At 41.4% G+C, this 22,500-nt stretch overlaps 1 protein-coding gene across 1 annotated transcript in view; it reads left to right on the forward strand.

Annotated features, from left to right (window-relative positions):
- The window catches only part of LOC123498858 (protein lin-28 homolog), an 86,112-nt gene that overhangs the window by 5,861 nt on the left and 57,751 nt on the right, over nt 1-22,500 (forward strand). The window contains exon 2 of the mRNA XM_045246336.1: nt 11,926-12,032. Within this exon, the coding sequence (XP_045102271.1) occupies nt 11,926-12,032 (107 nt within the window). The remainder of the gene's footprint in view (nt 1-11,925; nt 12,033-22,500) is intronic.

Below are 22,500 nucleotides of genomic sequence, written 5' to 3' on the forward strand. Positions count from 1 at the left end.
CACACACACACACACACACACACACACACACACACACACACACACACACACACACACACCACGAGCACGAGTATACATGTGTCCACTGTCACTCTTCATCCTTCTGTTATCTGGGGAACGACTGCCGCTCATCCAATTAATTCACATCGATGTAGGATTTACGTTTTACCAATTATTCCTCCGCTGTCCCTTCCTCCCTCCACCCGCCCGAACAGAGCAGAGCAGAGCAGAGCACAGCCAAGCCGCGCCGCTCCGCTCACTCCCGCCCAGCTGGAGTGCTGCGGGAATGATTGACAAGAAATGAGGCGATGATGGAGACTTCATTTATCTCCGGGAAGGGAAGGAGCTTTCTCTCTCTCCTTCCCTCTCGCATTTCACTCCCATCAGTTGCCCTAATACTCTGTTATCTTGGCCCTCACCACGGCCCTTCCCGCCAATCTTCATGGCCATGTCCTCCCCGCATAGCTCTTTATATGAGATGCGTTAAGGCGGCGTCACACTAGCACTAGTCTCAGACGATTTCCGTCGTCTTTTTACTCTTCCGTCAACTCTTTCCGTCGTCTTGAGTCAGACGGAACGCATCGTTTTCGTCTAGCGCCAATTTTTAGTCAAAATAAGAACTATGGTTTCTAATCAACACTTTTATTAAAAGATATTTTTTTGTTAAACGGAAGAATGCTATTATCATGACAAGAAATTTAAATGAATTGATGAATATATATTTGTATACATATTGTTTTTTCTTCTAGCCTAGCAATGAAAAGTTCCTCAGTTGTTTGTGTACATTTCCAGGGGAGTGCGAATGTGCGACGCTTTTGAATATTTCAAGGCAACTTCCAAGTAGCTGGCCAAGATGAGCAGTGGACAAAACACACTGACGAATTTCTCATAGAGAGTATTAGAGGTCACCGTTGCCTTTGGGATCACAGAACAGCTGATTACATTATAAGGTGCAAAAAAGCCGCGGCTTGCTGGGGTGAATGAGGAGCCATGTTTGTTTACAATCGACAAGCGCGGCAAAGGCGGAAGCAAGCTTGTGTGTGACGGCCACCGTCTGCAAAAGTTGACAGTCGTCAGAAAATTGACAGAAAAAGAAGACGGAAAAGTGCTAGTGTGACGCAGCCTTTACTAAGGTCTGTGTTGTGTGCGGGTGCTGGTGACAGTGGTTGGGAGTGTGACGTGGGTAGCGGGCAGTTGTTGTTGTTGTGGTGGTGGTGGTGGTGTGGAAGGACAGGGTGAGGAGGCGGTGGGGTAGTCTCAGTAGGCCTACACCACCTGTACAGGGCAACAGATGCTATCAGGGAGGTGCCTCGAGTGGACGTGTTGTCTTTCGTGTTCCTCTCGTCTTCGCCCTTCTCGTTCTCCTCCTCCATAAATAGCATCATAACAACCATTTATGATATGATATCGTTTGATTCTTCGTATCTGTTCCTCCTCCTCCTCCTCCTCCTCCTCCTCCTCCTCCTCCTCCTCCTCCTCCTCCTCCTCCTCCTCCTCCTCCTCCTCCTCCTCCTCCTTTCAATTTATTACAAATATGCTTTTTTTTTTGTTTCTGTTTTATTTGTGTACTCTCTGGTTTTCCTCGTCTTCAGCCTCGTTCTCTATATAGTTAAGAAGAACGCAGGAAAGTTAACAACCCCGCAAAAAGAAAGAAAAAATAATTAATACATTTACGTGTAATTTAATTTGTTTATGCTGTATATTTACTTATTGTTTTAAAATGCAATCAGTAAAAATGAAGAACGTAATCATGAAGAGGTGTAGCTGTGTGTGTGTGTGTGTGTGTGTGTGTGTGTGTGTGTGTGTGTGTGTGTGTGTGTGTGTGTGTGTGTGTGTGTTTCACGCTGCTCGTCCCACCACCACCTTCCTGACTCTCTTATCTTGAGCACCAGATAACATTCCCCTTGAGCTGCTCACCCTCTGCCTTCATGTTCCTCACTACACTTCCTTCCTCCCTCTCCTTTCTCCGCGAGCTTTCCTTCTTTCTATACCGCACCTCCTCCTCCTCCTCCTAGCATATCCTGTTCCCCTTCCACCTTAGCTCCTTGTACTTATTTCTTCATCTTAGCACCTCCTCCTCCTCCTCCTCCTCCTCCTCCTCCTCCTCCTCCTCCTCCTCCTCCTCCTCAGCACATATCGTCTTCCCCTTGTGCGCTTCAACCTCTTCTCTCTCTTCGCCATTTCGCTTTTGGATAACGCTTTCTTCCTCATCCTCTTCCTTTTGCTTCTCTTTCTACGCTCTCCTTGTTCTCAAAATTTCCCCTTTGTTATTTTTGTTTTGTTTTTTCTCATCCTTCGTTGTCATTTTGTTCTGTTTCTTTTTTTTTTCTTTCTCTCGGTCTTTCTTTTTTTTCCCCGCTTCTCTTGTCTTCCTCTCTTTTTTGTTCCTTAACGCTTTTCTTTTCACTTTTATTGCTTTCCTTTTCTTTCACAGCTCCTTTTCTTCTTCCTTTTCTTTGTTTTCGTCATTCACCTTGTCCTTATCTTCGTTCTTTTTATTTTCTTTCTTATCTCCCCTCTTAGTTATTCTAGTTTTGCCTTTTTTTTTTTCTTTCTTATAATCCTTCTTCTGTCATCATCTTTGCTTTCCACGTGGTTTTCTTAGCTCTCTCTGTGTCTTCTTCTTCGTCCTCTTGATTTTCCTCCTCCTTTTTATCTCTTGCCCTTTTCATTTTCATAATTCTTCTCTTATTCTTGTCACCTTCATTCACTCTCAAAATCCTTCTTCTCTTCACTCTCTTCTCTTTTGCTCTTCTTCCTTGTTCTTTATTTTTTACCAATCTATCCTTATTTTTGCTCCTTTTTTTTTTCTTACACTTGTTTTTCTATCCTTGTATAATCTTCCTCTTCCTTCTTTCGCTCACTCCTTTTATTTTTATCTTTTCTTTCCTTGTCTTTTGTTTCGTTTTTTCCTTCTTATGCTCATCCTTCCCCTCCTTGTTTTTCTGTCCATTTGTGATCGTCCTTTTCTTTTTTTTTTTCACTCGTTCCTTTCATCCTTATCTTTGCTCTGTATGGCCTTTCTTTTCGTTTTTTTCTTATACTCGTCGTTCCCCTTCTTTTTAGTTTTCTTGTCGTTCATTCATAACCTCCTCCTCCTCCTCCTCCTCCTCCTCCTCCTCCTCCTCCTCCTCCTCCTCCTCCTCCTCCTCCTCCTTTTTTTCCACTCATTCCTTTTATCCTTATCTATGGCCTTTCTTTCGTTTTTTTTTTCCTTATACGCATCTTCCCCCTTCTTTCTTGTTTTCCTGTCGTCCATTTCTAACCCTCCTCCTCCTCCTCATCCTTTTCTTTTTTCACTCATTCCTTTTATCCTTATCTTTGCATGTCCTATTTTTCGTTTTGTTTTTTTCTTATATTCATCTTCCTCCTCTTGTTTTCCTGTCGTCCATTTATAACCCTCCTCCTCCTCTTCCTCTGTCGGGCACGAGGAGGAGGAGGAGGAGGAGGAGGAAGGAAGGGGGGGGGGAGAGAGGGAAAGAGGGGGCAGACTGAGGGACTGAGGGACTGAGGCTCGTGGGTCGCAAAGCTTCCGTGACGCCGCTGAACTTTCGCCTCCAGCGGCCTTGGCAGGGAAGGTCCTGTGCTGGGTTGCCGCTTTCTCATTCTGGATGTCTTTTTTCCCGGGGCTAGTGATATTGCTGGCTTGTTTTATTTATTTTTTTTATTTTGTTTATTTATTTTTTATTTATTTATTTGTTTATTTTTTTTATTCATTTATTTATTTTTTTTTTGTGTGTGTGTTTGTGTGTTTGTGTGTGTGCCCCTCCTCGGTCCTGTTTTTATTTTGTTTGATTTTTTTGTCAGTTTTAGTAATGATGGTAATAAAAGGCATTCAGTTTTTTTTTTATATATATTTCTTATTCATTTGTTAATTAGTTTGTTTATTTATCTCTTTGTCTAGATGTTTCAAGTGTCTTACTTACATTGTGTTGTATTCGTCAGCGACTCTCATGTTTTTATTCTTTTGCTTACATTCGCGTTTTATTTTTTTTTTTTCGTTAATTTTTGCATGAAACCATTTACTCTTTCTCTTCAATCAATGGCAGGAAAAAAGAAAGAAAAAGTCAGTGGGACTCAAGAACAGCAACACTTTAATACAAATAACAAATCCACGGCAACAACTGAGTCAGATGGCGCTGTTCCTTCCACAAGCTGACTGATGTCTTACCCTTTCTATTAATTGATAAGATAATAGGTGTATGTACAGTACGAGACCACGACAATCATATCAGTAGTCAGTGAGGGAAGATGTTAGGTGTGTTTCACGGCTTAAACTGATTTACAAGACGACGACAAAAGGAAAAAGTGACAAAGGGAAAAGTAACTCACAAGACTTTACGACAACCATATCAGTAGTGAGTGAAGGAAGGTGTAGGTGTGCTTCACGGCTAAAGTGATGATGCGGGGTCAAGAGGGTGCTGCTTCCCTGGCCTAAGCAAGTGAGAAGGGCGGAAATCCAACTCAAAACCTATTGGGCTTGACTCTTAACATGGGTCTTGATTATTGTAAGTAGTTTTAATCCTTAATTACTTGAAAACTCCACCTTACTTGTAGGTATTGAGTAACTGTAAATGACTTTTTTGCCCCTAATCGAAAAAAATCCTTAGATATAGTGACTGAGTAACTGTAGATAATTTTCAGTCCTTGATTACGTGAAAAAAGATGCAGATATTAACTAAATGTAGATGACCTAATTTCAGTCCTTAAATACGTGAAAAAACACCCCTGCTTATAATGTACCAGTAGATCATTCTTGACCTTTAATTACGAGAAAAATCAGCAAAAAATATACATCATTCTCTAATTGTGTTCAAGGAATGATGGAAACTTTGTAATTTGTCGTATATGAAGCTAAATTTCCTTAAAGTTAAGTAACAATAACCGCTTGTCATTTCTATAGAATCTGACACAACGCACCTCAATACTAGTAACTAATCAACTTCACGAGACCAGTACAAATTAATTACACATTTGTCCTGCGCATCATCCTCTGTCCTTACCAGCTTTGCGCAGCCTCAGTTAGCGGCGAGTGACTATGTTGAGTGATTGATTAGAGAGAACTGGTCAGAATATATGCAACTTTTCACCATCACTCTAAATGCTTCATAGAAATGTGTGTTTTACCGAAAATAGAGTAAATAAAGTTATAGGATCATATTTTTAAGCTTAACGGGTTCCTATCACGGCTACTTTTCAGCAAACTTAGTGGATGTAACTGGAGTTTTCAAAATGTTTTCGAGATTTAATGAATGGTTTAAGAATCTCCTGCCTGACCAATAAGATAAACACTCTGGAGAACCTTACTGATCATCCCTGTGGCGTTTGAAAATAGTCCTTACGAAAATCCATTTCAGACACTGGCACTAGTTATGAATTTTTTTTTTAACCCTCGACTACAAAAACAAACTAAATAAATTAATAGATGAATAAGGAACTGTCGTGAAGTTCCTAGAATCTGTAGTTGTATCGGAATAAATATAAAACAAATGTTAGTATGTTAAAAGGGTTAAGAGGTTCTGTAACAAGATGGCGTGACTCGTCAGGTGGGGTGGAGGAGGCGTGCGGCTGAGATGTGTGAGCATAGCGGCAGTGGTAGTAGTGGTGGTGGTGGTGGTGGTGAGGCAGGGAGCCCACGCAGGGTTGACCGTTCAAGGGTTAGCGTAGGACTGGTTGGTGGTGGTGGCGGTGGCGGGAAGGAAGGTTGAAGGGAGAATTAAGGGTACTGGTCTGTAAGGTTTGGTAATGTATACTGCTACTATATATACTGCTCTCCTCATGTTTGTGCATCGCTATTGTCTTTTTATTTATTAATTTAAGGCGACTTCACGTTTGCCAATTTGCGACGGAAATTAAAAGTCGGTAGAGTTTCCGACAGAATAGCCTAGCGATTGGAGAAACCAGTCGCAAAACAACATGTTGGTCTTGTTCAGTCGATTTGCGATTTTATTTACGTTGTGACGTCACGGAGTAAGCTTCGAAAATGTGGTGTCGATGTAGAGAAGATGTCAGAGTTGGTGAGGGAAAAAGAACACATCTGGGACCCCAGAAATGAATTTTTACAGTAAAAAGCTTGCGCAAATCGTTGTTCGACGAAATAGCTGCCACGCTTCAAAAACAGTTTCCCTCAGTGCAGGGTGTTGTTGGAGGCGAGGATTGAAGACTTGTCAGGATTTAATTTGATCACAATTGTGCATAGTGTCCACAAGCATTTTCTTTTCTGTTGACTCTTCCGGTACGCCAAAAGAAGAGCAAACACCGCTTCAAGCATCATCACTGGAGGAAGACATCTTGGCTGGTAGCTGTTTGTTTACATTCACTTCCCGCCAAGGTGCCAACTATACTTTCCAGTCGCTATGTGTGACGTTTTCCGACCAGAGGGGCTCAGTCGATACTTCTAGCGACTTACAATTTCACTTGCAAATTGGCACGTGTGAACCCGCCTTTATTATTGTATTGTATTGTGTTGTGCCTGTGAGTTTGTTTTGAAAGTGAGATACTTGATGATGATGACAGTGATGACGATGGTGATGATGAATAGTGGTTATTTTCTTTCGCTTTGGGACACACACAGGCGAACACAAAATACTTCACAGACATCGCCTCTATGACACCGATGACGTGCCGCACTAACCCTTCACTTCTCCACTATTGTTCCCATAAACCACCTGCAACTTTTTAAGACGCTTGTTTTGTGTGGTGACTTCTGTTAAATATTTCCGTACCGTAGGAAAAATAAAAATCTCTCTCTCTCTCTCTCTCTCTCTCTCTCTCTCTCTCTCTCTCTCTCTCTCTCTCTCTCTCTCTCTCTCTCTCTCTCTCTCTCTCTCTCTCTCTCTCTCTCTCAGCATGTTTTTGTGCACTATAACAGTAAAAATCTTGATGTCACTTTATCTCTGTAGTTATTAGTTCATGTGAGATCTTGAATGAGTTACCTATTGGCAAGACTCACCACTTACTGCTCATTAAACCCTTCAGTGCAGTGCTTGACAATCCACTGCCATAACAACACCGGGCGAAATCATTACAAACACCGAGAAGAAAATTTAATGAAAGTGCAAGTGAATAGATTTCCAAATATGTATCCAGTGTATGAAAAAAAAAGATCTCTTGGTTCTCTTATTAACTCTTTTCATTCTTACACGTGCTTGAAAATTTTTGTGCTTGTGCTAGTTCTTAGAAATATTTACCACTTCAGTACACCATGACACGTTTTCATATTCATTCTGATTACTATTTGGTGATTTTATACAGCTTCAGAAACTCATGTTGGTGATTAAAATAGTGAAGACTCTTGCTATTAATCTTCTGACCTCCATAGATCTTTCGTACTGTCAATAAAACCGTCAAATCACACTCAGAACTAAAATGCATCCCAGTACTGAAGGGGGTTTAAGGGAAAACGTATACCAGAAACCAGTGAAGGATTTGGTCGTGAAGCAGCGGTGCGTTACTACCACTGAGGAGAGAGAAATGAGGCCGTCCATTCCTCAGCCCCTCTGTGTCCGACCCTGCTCTGCCCCGCCCTGCCCTGGCCTGCCCTGCCTAACCCCGTCCCTGCCCAGTCCCTGCCCCGCCCTGCCTGACCAGTCTTCCAATCTAACAAAGCGACAGGTGGTGAAGGGGTGCGCGCGCTTGGCTTATCTAGGCTCCTATATACTGACAGGTGTTCGAATCCCTCTCAGTTCTTTAATTTATTCTATTCGTGGACTTAACCCCCTCAGTACTGGGACGCATTTCTACCTCGAGTTTATGAGTGGGATGAGACAATTTTATTTACATTAGGAAGCGTCTATGGAGGTCAGAAGATTGATAGCCAGAATCCTCACTACTTTAATACCCACATAAGTTTCCGAAGCTCTTTTAAAATCACCAAATAGTAAGCAGAATAAGTATGAAAACGTGTCATGGTACTGGAGAGGTTAAGGAAGGAGAGTGTAGAGTGGATGTTACGAGGTGTTTGTTGTGTGGTGACTTCACTTCGATGTGTTTTGCTGGCTTCTTGTATGTAAGTATCGTTTATTTATTGATTGATTAATTTTTCTTCTCTTTTTTTTTTTTTCGTAATGTTTGAATGAGGCCGGTAAAAGTCACAAAACAGGAAAAAAATAGGGAATAGTTCGTTGTTTTGCAGTTCCTGAAGAAAAAAAAAAAAAAAAGATAATAGGAAATTTTTTTTTCTTTGTTGTCACCGAAAAAAAAGTAAGCCAGAAAAAGAAGAAAAAAAAATTGATTTACTTCATTTAATTATTCTACTCACTCATCCACATGTCATTTACTACTTTACTCTTGGTAGAATTACACACACACACACACACACACACACACACACACACACACACACACACACACACACACACACACACACACACACACACACACACACACACACACACACCAAGCTGTCAGAGGCGCGCTACCTGATTCCCTCGCCCTGTTTTTATGACGTTGGGTGACATTCCTGGTGTAAGTGAGTGATGAATATTTGTCTTAGATGGTTACTGATCTCTCTCTCTCTCTCTCTCTCTCTCTCTCTCTCTCTCTCTCTCTCTCTCTCTCTCTCTCTCTCTCTCTCTCTCTCTCTCTCTCTCTCTCTCTCTCTCTCTCTCTCTCTCTCTCTCTCTCTGTGTGTGTGTGTGTGTGTGTGTGTGTGTGTGTGTGTGTGTGTGTGTGTGTGTGTGTGTGTGTGTGTGTGTGTGTGTGTCACTATATAGCCTGAAGCCCATAAGTCTTGGTCTGCGTGTGTGACTGGTGACTGGTGGTGAGTGATTAGGAAGAGGAGGAGGAGGAGGAGGAGGAGGAGGAGTTAGGAAAAATAAGAAGAGTATGAAGAAAATGTAGTAATAGTTGACGAAAAGAAGAAAGAAGAGTGGTTAGGAAGAATATGGAAGTCAGAGGAGGAAGAAAAAAGAACAAGACAAAAAGAAGGAGAGGAAGAGGAGGAGGAGGAGGAGGAGATTGATTGTGAAAGTACCTATGAAAAATAAGGAATAAAGAAAAAAAAATGTTTGGAGCGAAGAATGAAGAGGGAAGGAAGAAACTCAGAAGGAAGAAGAAAGAAAATATGATGAGGAGGAGGAAGAAGACGAGGAGTGTAACAGTGTTTGAATTGGCAATGATATGGAGGAAAATGAGGAAGGGGAAGGAAGAAAGCTTATTGTGGCAAGGATTAGGAGGATGAAGAAAGAAGAAAAAAATATATGATGATGATAATAAGAAGGAAGACGAGGAGAGTAAGAAGACTTGAATTAGGAATGGTAAGGAGAAAGAAGAGGAGGAGGAGGAGGAGGAGGTGAGGGGAGAGGAGAATCGTTATAAAGATTAGAGAGAAAGAGGAGAAGGAGACTGGATAGAAAGAAGAAGAGGAGGAGGAGGAGGAGGAGGAGGAGGAGGAACAACGACCGTAAACGTGCCTGCCTCTAAACGTTTCCTCTCTCCCCGCCACCTGCACACTGACTCAGCACAATCAATTCTCCGCCTGACTAACGCTCGCTCGCCTTGGATTGACACCTGTGCAGCCGCGTCGCCTCCGGAAGACCCGCCCCTCTGCCCCCGCCCGAGCCTCCATCCATCAGCCACGCCCCTCTTGCCTACTTTTTTATCCGACTTCCTTTTATTACCTTTTGTTACTTTTTGTCTTTTTTTGAGAGGAAACGTGTAATTTTTCGTGGTGGTTTGACTTTTCCGTCTTACTTTTGCGTGTGATATTTATTTAGTCATTTATTTATTTATTCATTTATTGATTTATTGTTGTTATTGTTTTTTTTTATGGAGTGGTGTCATGGATTTTGTTGGGAATTTTCTTTAGTTTTGTGTGTGTGTGTGTGTGTGTGTGTGTGTGTGTGTGTGTGTGTGTGTGTGTGTGTGTGTGTTATTCTTACGCGTATTATATCAGTTGTCCAGATTATGTTGAGAGAGATAGAGAGAGAGAAGAGAGAAGAGAGAGAAAGGAAGGAAAAATGAAGGAAGGGAAGAAAAAAAACGAAAGGAGGAGTAGAAACCAATAACAACAACCAACAACAGCAATAACAACAACAACAACATACAAACCTTACATCAACACAGTAGAACATCAACAAAACAGGAGGAAAACATGACGAACGAAGACTTTACCACCACCCACCCTCCTTAGTTTTTACCCCCAGTTATCTTTATTTCCACCGTCTGCTTGCAATCCTGCCACGAAACACTGCCGCAGACCACCCAGTTGCCTTTAATTATTCGCTCCACTTACGATGAAGTCTTGTCGCCTCGTTGTCTCCTACGTGAGGCTCGGGAGGGACAGGAGTGACTGGCGTGGGTGGTGTGAGTGACAGGGTGACTCACGGAAGGGTGTGTCTTGAGGCAGGTCCGTCATGGTAGCCAAAGGGTGTGTTTGCATGGCCTGGGAACTGAAAACCTTGAACCTGTTTATGTTTTGTCCCTTCTCGTTATGTTCCGTTTTTTTTTTTTTGTTGTGTGCTGCGTTACAGAATGTATTGATATATTGTATTTTCTTTCATTTTTGTCTTCTATTTTTTTTTTTTTTTTTTAGTGTGTTTAGTGTAATTTTTGTTTTCGGTTTACACTATTAGCTTTTTTTCTTCCTGCTCTTTTTTTTCTTCCTTCTTTTGTTGTCTGTTTTTTTTTTTTTTTTTTTTTTTGAAGGAAGCAGTAAAGTGTTTGTATCCTTCATTTCTTGAGTGTTTTAGTTTGTCGTTTGTTGTGTTTTATCATCCTATCTTTTTATCTCATCATTTTACTTCTCTTTCTTATATTTTATTCAGATTTCTCCGTTTCATCGTGTTATCTTTGTCTTGTCCTGTGTGTTTATCCTCTCATCTTTTTATCTCATCGTCTTATTTTTTTTTCTTTATTTTATTCGGAGTTTTTCGTTTTATCTTATTTTTGTCTGATCTTGTGTGTTTATCCTCTTATTTATCTCATCCTGTTATTTTGGGTGTTTGATCGACTTTTTTACGTTTTATCTTGTTATTTTTGTCTGATCTTGTCGTCTTGTCTATTTTTTTCAGCGTTTCGTCTTATCCAGCTTGTCATTGTGTCTTCTTTAGCTCCAGAGTGTTGTGGGGAATGTGTTTTCTTCCATTTTTAACAATTCATTTGCCATTATCTTTGTTTCATTGTTATTTTTTAAAACTTTTATCTTATCGTTTGTTGTTTTATTCTATTGATCTTTTGTTCCTTTATTTTTTTGTGTGTCTCAAGTTTCAGAGAACAGCGAAGAGTGTTTTCCTTACATTCCTTCAAATTTCTCTTCCTTTCCTTCAACAAACACATACGATTATTCCGTTAGTTAAAAGCACAAGGAGACCTACCCTTTCATCACATCTTTCTCCTTTTTTCCTTCTTATAAAAAAATACACATTGTTTCTTTATCCTTTCAGACAGACAAACAAATTACGTCTCTGTCACATCCCTTTGTCTCATCCTCTCATACACACACTCACCCATATTACTTTTTCACCCAAAGATACCGACACGTTTCCCTTCTTTCACTTTTTTTTTTTTTTTTTTTTTACCCTTGCAGTTATACCTGTCTTTTTTTTTCCCCCTCTCCTTCTCTCTCTTCTTACAGTTTGTTTAAAGATATCGACTTGTTTCTTTTCATTCTTATTTCTCTCTTTTCATCCTTCTTCTTCTTCTTCTTCTTCTTCTTCTTGTAGTAGTAGTAGTAGTAGTAGTAGTAGTAGTATTGTTATTATTATTATTATTATTATTATTATTATTATTATTATTATTATTATTATTATTATTATTATTATTATTATTATTATTTCTTCTTTGTTCTTGTTCCTCCTCCTCCTCCTCCTCCTTCACAACACCTTCGATAAGTAAAGTATAAGCAAACCTACATATACCATGCGATGAGTGTCTATTAAGGTATGTACAGGTGTGTAATGAGGTGTGTGTTGTCTCGCCCTGCAGGGGAGGTGGGGGTGTGGCGGATAGGCAAGTGCAAATGGTTTAACGTTGCCAAAGGATGGGGCTTCGTGACTCCCGATGATGGAGGGCAGGATGTCTTCGTGCACCAGGTGAGTGTTCGTGGCTGTTTGTATGTGTGAGAGAAAGAGGGAAAGGGAAAGAGAGAGAGAGTTTGGGGGAGGGGAGGTAGAGGGAAGGAGAGGCAGGGAAGGCAGTGTGAAGGTAATGATTGATTGATAGATTGATTGTGTTCTTCAGTCAGTAGTTTACTAATCATTCTCTTTGGTAATTAAAGTGTCAATCAGTTAGTACCTTCACTTCTGCCTCTACTCTCTCTCTCTCTCTCTCTCTCTCTCTCTCTCTCTCTCTCTCTCTCTCTCTCTCTCTCTCTCTCTCTCTCTCTCTCTCTCTCTCTCTCTCTCTCTCTCTCTCTCTCTCTCTCTCTCTCTCTCTGTTATTATATCCTTCAAGTCCCATCAAGGTTAGTATTATCTTATCATCGCTTTGTCATATTTCTCTTTCCATGTGTTTATTCTTTGTTAGATTACTTTAATTTACTTCCCTATTATTTACATCAAGGAGTTAAAAGGATCAAGAACCATATTATTAACTCATTTCCTGAAGAATCTTATGGCAAAGACAGTTGTAGCGCTTATTTAAGAAACTCCTAAGGGTCATTATTTCCTATTGTGTGATGAAAAAAAAGGTGGTGATAATCTGACCATAAATTTTCGTGGTCTGCTATTTCCCACGTCCAGAAGCTCGTCAGATTGTAATATTATCGACTTAATTTTTTGGTATAAGGGGTTTAACAAGGCTGGTGTGGACTAGATCGTCAGGGTTAGTAATGAGGATATAACAAGGAAATAACAGGTTTAAGATTGGTAAAGTTGGATTTAAAAAGAGAAAAGAGAGAAACTGGTTGTTATACAGCTTGATAGGATGAGACTAAAAGTAAAAGATTCAAGCTTAATAAAACAACATTTGAAAAGAGGTAGGGGGGAGCTGGATTCAGTAATCAGGTTGTTAGTGTCGAGTCAATAGGAAACTACCTAACCTAACCTAACCTAACCTAACCTTTTAAAATATTACCTCGATTTACAGATGATAAGTGCATAGATAGAGATCATTGAGTTTTATACATAGACTCACTTCTTGTGGCATGCTTTATTTATTTATTTATTTATTTATTTATTGTTTTTGTCTAAGAGGGGACACTGGGTAAGGAAAACAAAAACTACTGAACAAAAAGACTCACTGAGATGATTTATTTTATTGATTTTTGTGTTGTGTTATCCGATCACGTCTCGCACTTCCTCTGTTCGTATTCTTAAATGCTTGAACTCTTCGCGCTGACTATTTTTATGTATGTTTTTCCAGTTGACAGTGTAGAATCCTTATCAAATTACCAGTAGAACCATGAAAGCCCTCTTTAAAGCCCGACTACCTCTCTTCGGCCTATCAGAAAAGCTCGAGATAAGATGCAAGTTATTTGAAAAGTTTAGTTAAGAATGCGAATGTTCTTTTCTTTCTTTTTGATGCCTAAACAGATCTGAAAAGAATGAGGCTGAATAAAAAAAAAATAGATAAGAAAAGAAAGAATAGTAAATTTAAGATAGAAGGAAAACAAATAAGGCAAATAAATAGACTGATAAACTTAAGATCGTGGAAAACAAATAAGATAAACAATGATACAACAACTGAAATGAAACAAAGAAAGAAAGAAAGACTGATAAACCTAAGCTCGAACAAGAAGCCCAATGCAGTGAGGTGAAGGTTCAACGAAAAACAAAGACTAATAACCTTTACCCCTTCAGTACAATGACGCGCTTCAATATTCATTCTGGTTACTATTTGGTGATTTTGTACAACTTCAGAAACGTATGTGGGGGATTAAAACAGTGAAGACTCTTGCCATTAATCTTCTGACCTCCGGAGATAGATCCCCTAATGTTAATAAAACCGTCTAATCGTACCCAAAACTCATGGTAAAAATGCGTCCCAGTACTGAAGGGGTTGAGGTCGAAGTAAAATAAACAAGATGAATAAATAAACAATAATACAACAACTAAATAAACAAAGAAAGGAAAACTTAAAAGCTCAAAGAAATAAATACTGAGTGAGACTTTCTATTAGCGGCCACGACCTCACCTACCTGGCCAGCAAACCCTCCGATATGAGCATCTTCTCGTGTTTCCCTGCCCAGGTGTAATCGGTACGTGGCGGCGCGGCGGCAGCAGGTGGCGGCGTGGAGGTGGTAGTTAGCACCTGAGAACACCGGAAATGCCTCCCGTTAGGCGTACCGTTTATGCTGCCTTCATGTTTTTACGACTTCTTTTAACACCTTCAGTTAACGCCGATGTCCCTTTCTTGGCGTTGTGTGTGTGTGTGTGTGTGTGTGTGTGTGTGTGTGTGTGTGTGTGTGTGTGTGTGTGTGTGTGTGTGTGTGTGATTATTTTGCTGCTTCTCTTGTTTTTGCTTTTGTTTTATATTTTTTCTTTTCTTCATCTGTGTCTTGATCCGAATTCGTGTCGCTCGTTTTTCTTCCTGTCTCCTTCAATAATTTCCCTCCATACTGTTCATACTTTTACTTTCTTCTTATCCTTTTCCTCCTCCTCTTCATGTATTTATTCATTTATTTTTTCCTCTCTCGTCATTCCTTTCCAGTTCTCTCCATGCCATTATACCTTTACTTCTATTTTCTCTCCTCTCTCCTTTCCTCCCTCTCCCTTGCCTCCTTCTACCTCCAGTGTCCTTGACTTTCTTCCCTCCCATGCATTTCTCTCCTTACACTCCTCCTACCTTCATATTGTTTTCTCTCCTTGTCTCTTCACACTACACTTTGTTTTCTTCATTATTTATTTTCCTCCTCTACCGACGTGGCTGTTTATTTTTCTTTCCTCTCTTCTTTCCTCTTGACTCTCTCCTGACCTCTTACTCTGCTTTCACTCCTCTCTCTTGTCCTCCTCATTCCCAAACTCGAAGGAATAGGAGTACGAAGGATAACAGACAACAAATCACTAAAGTCCTTCCAAGTTGTTTGATTACACTATGGTTTAACTTGGAGGGTATATACATGCATGGGCAACACTGCAGAAGGCTCCTCCCCACCCACCACCCACCATATGTCTTGCCTCAGCCGCATGACCGGAAAAGAAACAATACCATACCATGAACATTACATCTGCAAGTGGTTCCTTCCTTCCTCCCTCCTGCAGAAGTATTCACCTCAGCCGCTTCCTAACCGTTCCTCTCTCTTCTCTTACTCTCTCACCTAACAGTCTCTCCGTCCCGTCCTTCTCTTCCTTCCCTTCTTTCTCTTTTTTTTTCCCCTTCCTTCTCTTCCTTGCCTTCCTTCCTCCCTTTCCTCCATCCCTCCTTCAGCTGTCACACCAAAGGACCTGCTGACCACTTTCCATGAATCGGGAACCGCACACTGCAGCCGGTAATTGTAGACATGAACCGGATTAACCGTGTACTCCACCACCACCACCACCACCACCACCACCACCACCACCACCACCACCACCATTACCACTATCATGCACTCCACCGCCACCACTACCATAACCGCCATGCACCATATACCACGCGGTCCCTCCTCGCCACACTGCACCATACCTATCATCCCCACTACCACCACCACTATCACCTCCCCCGCCACCGCCACCGCCTCGCCCGCACGACTGGCTCCAGCACCGCCCCTTCCCGGAGTCGTCGCAGCAGACCGCCATCTGAGCGCCATTAATTTCTCAATGACGGGGTCTGCTTCTCCTAATTGAGTGACTCGACAAGAAAAAAATACTGGCGATTTCCTTTTTGACACATTGCTAAGTGGCGGGAAGGTGAGAGAGAGAGAGAGAGAGAGAGAGAGAGAGAGAGAGAGAGAGAGAGAGAGAGAGAGTGTGTGTATGTGTGTGTGGGTCATCGTGGGAAAAAATTAAAGAATGGATGGGAAAAGATGGAGGGGGAGGATTGGGGTGGAGGGGGGTTAGGGTGTGGTGTGTGGGTGTGTGGGTGTTCCTCTATTATTTTGTACCATAGAGAGAGAGAGAGAGAGAGAGAGAGAGAGAGAGAGAGAGAGAGAGAGAGAGAGAGAGAGAGAGAGAGAGAGAGAGAGAGAGAGAGAGAGAGAGAGAGAGAGATAGAGAATATAAACCACCTTCCTTCCTTCCTTCCTTCCTTTAATTTCTTTCTTTATCTCTTTCTTTCTTTCTTGCCTTCGTTCTTTCTCTCATTCTATATTTCTTTCATCCCTCCATATTTATCGGGGCGTGGTAAGACAAGACGGGACGGGGCGGGTAGGAACGTGACTGCCGGGGTGAAACGAGTGGTATGATGGCAGTTTGGGGGCTGGGGAGGGTAAGGGGACGAGTAGAATTGAGTAAATCGAAATGGAGTGTGGCGGGGGAGGGCGTGGCGTGAACTCCTCTACCACACCACCACCACACATGCACACACTACAATTAGTCTCATCTCTAGCACATTAGCCACAAGTCCACACCTAGACACACACACACACACACACACACACACACACACACACACACACACACACACACACACACACACACACACACACACACACACACACACACAATCCACACCTTGCCTCTATAACACTTTGCCTTATTTTGACCACATCTTTTCACACGCTATCCATATTTAGCTACATCTCAACCACACCTTAACGAGACTCAGCCACACCTAGTCCTAAACTCTGCCGCACCTCTGCCACACTTCAGCCATATATCTCACCACATCACACCACACTTTTATCATTCCAGTCACATCTCGGACATATTTTAAGGGCCAGTTTCACAGTCTTCTATTAGTTTGAGAGCTTGGGTTGGATAGCTTACAAAAAAGACTGAAATTGACTCTATTGCCTTACCAGTTCGTTTTTTGGTTCGCTTATAAACGAAGTGGATTATGGAACATGCTTACGGTTGAAATGCTTTTGTTGGTTACCTAGCAAACGAAAATGAGTGAGCGTGGAACTGACCCTTAAGAATACAATACCAAGGAACAAGAAGAAGACTGGTGACTAAGGATTGCAGTGGCTAAAGAGGTTATGGAAACACGATAACGAGAAACCACAAGCACATGATAGACAGACAGATAGATTGGTAGATTAGAAAGATAGGCATTTACTCTCGATAGTGACGAAAGATGTGAGATTCTTCCGTCTATTAGAAAACGGATTGATTGATTGATTAAAAGCTCCAAACAACAACAACAACAACAACAACAACAACAACAACAAAAACAGAACGATATAGCACTGTCTAGTAAATAATTTGTAAACTTTTTCACTGTTAGATTTTTTTCCCATGATGATCCGTAAATTCTTCGACTTATATTTGTATTTGTCTTTTAAATAGTTCCCCAACCTCGAAGAAACAAAATTAACATGGTATTTTCTCTCTCTCTCTCTCTCTCTCTCTCTCTCTCTCTCTCTCTCTCTCTCTCTCTCTCTCTCTCTCTCTCTCTCTCTCTCTCTCTCTCTCTCTCTCTCTCTCTCTCTCTCTCTCTCTCTCTCTCTCTCTCTCTCTCTCTCTCTCTCTCTCTCTCGTGACAGTGAAAAGATTAAGAGAAAAATGAGAAAGTATCATTATTATTTGGTGTTATGTAGAATAGATATTAATGCTTTGATAAAGACTTATGGTCGTTTATTTTATCTGTCCCATTGAAGAAGATAAGGAGTGGATAGATATGTTATGCATTTTTTCAATCGCTAATGAAAAATGGTTGTTTCTTGTATATGTATGATGGATAGTTTCAAAAGTTTTCCTATACACTTGGAAATTTTGCCGCCTCATCCACTCTGATAAAAAGGCAACAGAACCAAATAGGATATGATAATTTTTCTTGGTCATTTTATTTCAACATCCACCCACCGACCCACACACCCACCGACCCACACACCCACCTACACCACCCACCGACCCACACACCCACCTACCCACCAACCGACTCATGAACAGAAAGTTATCTCTCCTCTGTTTATCTCATTGAAGTGACTAAGCCGCTGGTACACACACAGATAGTTGTATTTGTCGATTGATAGGTACTAGTTTTTAGTTTGTTATTAACCACTTAAGTGGATGGGATGCATTTTTGCCTTGTGTTTTGGTTAGATATGATAAGACGATTTAATTGACTTAGGAAGGGTTTATGGAGGTCAGAAGATTACTGGCCAGAATCTTCACTATTTTAATCCCCACATAAGTTTCTGAAGCTGTATAAAATCACCAAATAGTAGCAGAATGAAAATGAAAACGCGTCATGGTACTGAAGAGGTTAAGATAGAAGAGTGGTAAGATATGTAACAAAGTAATTATAGTTGTCTTTTACATACATAGATATACAGATAGGTGGCTAGTCATTAGCTGAATAGAGTAGTTAGACATGTGAAATAAAACAGGTAGATAGACAGGTAAATAAATATATAAGTAGGTAGATAAATGAACTGATAGATAGAATAATAGGTACTGTAATTGTATTTGCGTCTTACATATATAGATATACAGGTAGATAGTTATTAATTGAATAGAGTAATTAGACAGGCACATATCTAGACAGCCTAAACACGTATATAGAGAATTAAATAAGGCAAGTTTCAAGACACTTATTCTTTGATTTCTATTAGAACTTTTGACTGTATAGGGACCAGCACTTCAGTTGGCCTTTTATATAGTTGTTTGTGTTGCCCTTGTTTGGTGCCCCTCCCACATCAAAGAAATGCATAGATAAATCAGAAAATATACAGAAAGGTATGTAGGTAGGTATGTAGACAAATTGATAGACAGAAAAATAGTTAGATAGATAATACAAATAATTCACTACATGTAAACTAAATTGATCACAGAAACCACCTAAAGGGACCCGTGTCACATTGAGTCAACGTAATAACAATAAAGATACATAACATTTCATCCCCCTATCAACGTAACGCAAACTCACTCGCTCAGGTAAATAAAAACAACACACCATTAAAATAGACAGAGAGAGAGAGAGAGAGAGAGAGAGAGAGAGAGAGAGAGAGAGAGAGAGAGAGGGAAAAAAACCCAACTAGTAAATTTATTCATTACAAAAAAAAGAAAAAAAAAGAAAAAGAAAAGGAATACCTGAGACTGCTGCGGTGTGTGTGTGGGAGGGGCGGGCCGGAAGTGAGGCTGGGGCGGCCCAAACACACACACACACACACACACACACACACACACACACACACACACACACACACACACACACACACACACACACACACACACCAATCCAGTGTTTACGCTCCAGCAGTTTGTGGTCAAATTAACCGCGACTTGAAACACCACACTCGTCAGATCAATCATGTGTTGAAATGAAAAAAAAAAAAAAAAAAAATGGCAGAAGAAAAGAGGAAAGAAGGAGAATGAACTTGTATGATGAAGGCGTCAAGAAGAAGAGGAGGAGGAGGAGGAGGAGGAGGAGGAGGAGGGTTGGATGGAGGAAAGGGATAACAATAGCAGCAAATGGTGGAGGTTTAGGCGGCCTGCGTGGGTGGTGGATGAGTGGATGGATGATTGTGGAGATTTACAATGAGTGGATGGGTGGATGGCTGAGTCGGAGATGGAGCGGTGGAGAAGATGAACTGGATAGGGGGAAAAAAGTACATGTAATGGATGTGGATGAGGACTTGGTAATGGTGGAGAAATTTGTGGACAGTTAAGTGGATGAACTGAAGGAAGAAGAAGAGGAGGAAGAGGAGATGGAAGAACTAGATACATGAGGTTACAAGAATTAGGGCATCAATTCTTACCTTCCTAACAAACTTATTTGACCAAACTACCGGAGAATCAAATAAACACAAAAACACAATAAAAAAAAAATACTCGAAACAAAAAAAATAATAAAAAAAACTGATAAAGACACGAATAAACAGAAGCAAACACAAACAAACAAGTGCAAGAAATGACATGAATAGAAAAAAAAAAAAAACTGCAAAAGATGGAAAAAATAACAAGGTGATGATGATGATAACAATGACGGCGACAGTGACGATGAAGGTGATGATGATGAAGATGATGATAATGATGATAACAACCACGACTGTAACCCTTTCTGGCGCGGGTGTCGGAGTTGAGCTGACGGAGGAAATGCCGACAGAACCCTCCTCGCTAACATTTCCGCCCCTCGTCCGTCCCTGCTACCTGCCGCCCACCTGCGGGAGGCGACCAGGTGACGACGAGGCGGCGGCTGCAGTGTATCAGGCGGTCACGGATTGCAGCTGGGAGGAGGAGGAGGAGGAGGAGGAGGAGGAGGAGGAGGAGGAGGAGGAGGAGGAGGAGGAGGAGGCCAGGTAGCTGTAGAAAGGGAGAAAAGGATGAGGGTATAGGAGGAGGAGGAGGACAAGGATGAGGAGGCTGGAAAGGATTCACTTAAGGTTAATTGGAGGGGGAGGAGGACAAGGAGGAGGAAAGGTGATGAAGGTAACAGGCATAGAAAGTATTGCAGGTGTACGAAGCAGTGAGAGAGAGAGAGAGAGAGAGAGAGAGAGAGAGAGAGAGAGAGAGAGAGAGAGAGAGAGAGGGGTGGAGGAGGAGGGTTTAGTACTATCATTCCCATAACACGTCCTCGAAGGGTCGATCTTTCCACGTGACCACAAAACACTGCAAAAACTCACCTGGATAACTTTTCAATTAAGCAGCGGTGTGGAGCAACAGGAGAGAGAGAAAGAGAGAGAGAGAGAGAGAGAGAGAGAGAGAGAGAGAGAGAGAGAGAGAGAGAGAGAGAGAGAGAGAGAGAGAGAGTACAGGTGTGTGTGTGTGTGTGTGTGTGTGTGTGTGTGTGTGTGTGTGTGTGTGTGTGTGTGTGTGTGTGTGTGTGTGTTTTCTCCCTTCCTCCCTCCCTCTCTTTGCTGGGCCGGACGTAAAACTAGTGCAGAGAAACATGAAAGGAAAGGTACTTAAGATGATAATGAGGTCTGTATATATAGTAATTGGTGTTTGTGAGGTAATATCCGGTGTAGAGGCAATAATAACATCCTCCTCCTCCTCCTCCTCCTCCTCCTCCTCCTCCTCCTCCTCCTCCTCCTCCTCCTCCTCCTCCTCCTCCTCCTCCTCCTCCTCCTCCTCCTCCTCGTACATACAATTACTACTTATCGAAATACTTATCCAGCATTATTTATCCTCCATTAGCTTCACGTCACTTTACCTCAAATGCTCCTTATTTTTGCGTTATCATCATTATTATTATTATTATTATGATTGCTCTCCTTGATCCCCTTCTCCCTTATCCTCTATCCTTCCCTTTTTTTGTTGTGTGTGGGTTTTGTGTGACCGGAAAACAAGATGTCCATTTCCTCAACTCCGTGTCCTCAATCTGCTCCCGCGTCACCTGAGGGAGGGAGGAGGAAGAGGTGAAGGAGGAGGAGGAGGAGGAGTAAGAGGAAGAAGAGGAGGAGGAGGAGGGAAGTATGTCCTCCGTCTCATATTCTTTTGTCTTGTGTCGCTACGTTTGTCTGTCGGTGTTTTTTTTATGAGGATTGGGTGCAGAGAGAGAGAGAGAGAGAGAGAGAGAGAGAGAGAGAGGGAGGATAAAGAGGTGAGGAAGACAGAAATGATAATAGAGACAGAGAAAATATATCATGTCACATTTTCATTCCCTCCTCCTCCTCCTCCTCCTCCTCCTCCTCCTCCTCCTCCTCCTCCTCCTCCTCCTCCTCCTCCCATCACCACTCCTCCATACAACCCATAAATAGATAAGTTGGAAGATAAGTAGATGTATATTTTATTAGCCCCGGACATTGTATATATCTCTCATAAATTTAAGCAACCGTGCCATGATGATCCGGCAAATTAGATAATGAAATATTCGATTGCTAGATACGTTGATAATACTTTGCACAACGAGACGGCTGTAAGTAACCATTCAAAGCACAGACTAAACTAATCTGTCGTCATGTGGTCTGTTCCAGTCTAACGTAACTTAATCTAAACCTAACATATTGTAACCTTACCTAACCTTACTTAATCTTAACCTAAGCTATTGTAACTTCACCTAACCTATCGTAACGTCATTTAACCTAACTTAACCTATTGTAACCTCACCTAACATAATTTAACGTAGCATATTGAAAACTGATCTTGACCTAATCTTTCCAAACTGAACCCAACCCAACCCGAACCAACCTAAATGAAAGTAAACTAAATTAAACCAAATCAAACCAAACTAGTTAGATTTAAAGAATAAAAAGTAAAGATACTACAAAAATAAAAATTAACACGGCAACCTAACCCCATCCAAATCCAACCCAGCCTAACCCAACCCCACACATCCCAAACATCCAAACAACACTACTACTACTACTACTACTACTACTACTACTACTACTACTACTACTACTACTACTACTAATAATAATAATAATAATAATAATAATAATAATAATAATCCTAATACTCCTACCACCACCACCACCACCACCACCACGTGCACACGCCATAACTTACCTGCCTCCCCGGGACCCACGCGGCGGACTAACTAACTAATTCAGGTGTGTTTTATCTTACCTGGCCGGGGCGCGGCGAGAGGCTGGTG

Source organism: Portunus trituberculatus, chromosome 48, assembly GCF_017591435.1.
Source record: "Portunus trituberculatus isolate SZX2019 chromosome 48, ASM1759143v1, whole genome shotgun sequence".
NCBI classification, from domain to species: Eukaryota; Metazoa; Arthropoda; class Malacostraca; order Decapoda; family Portunidae; genus Portunus; species Portunus trituberculatus.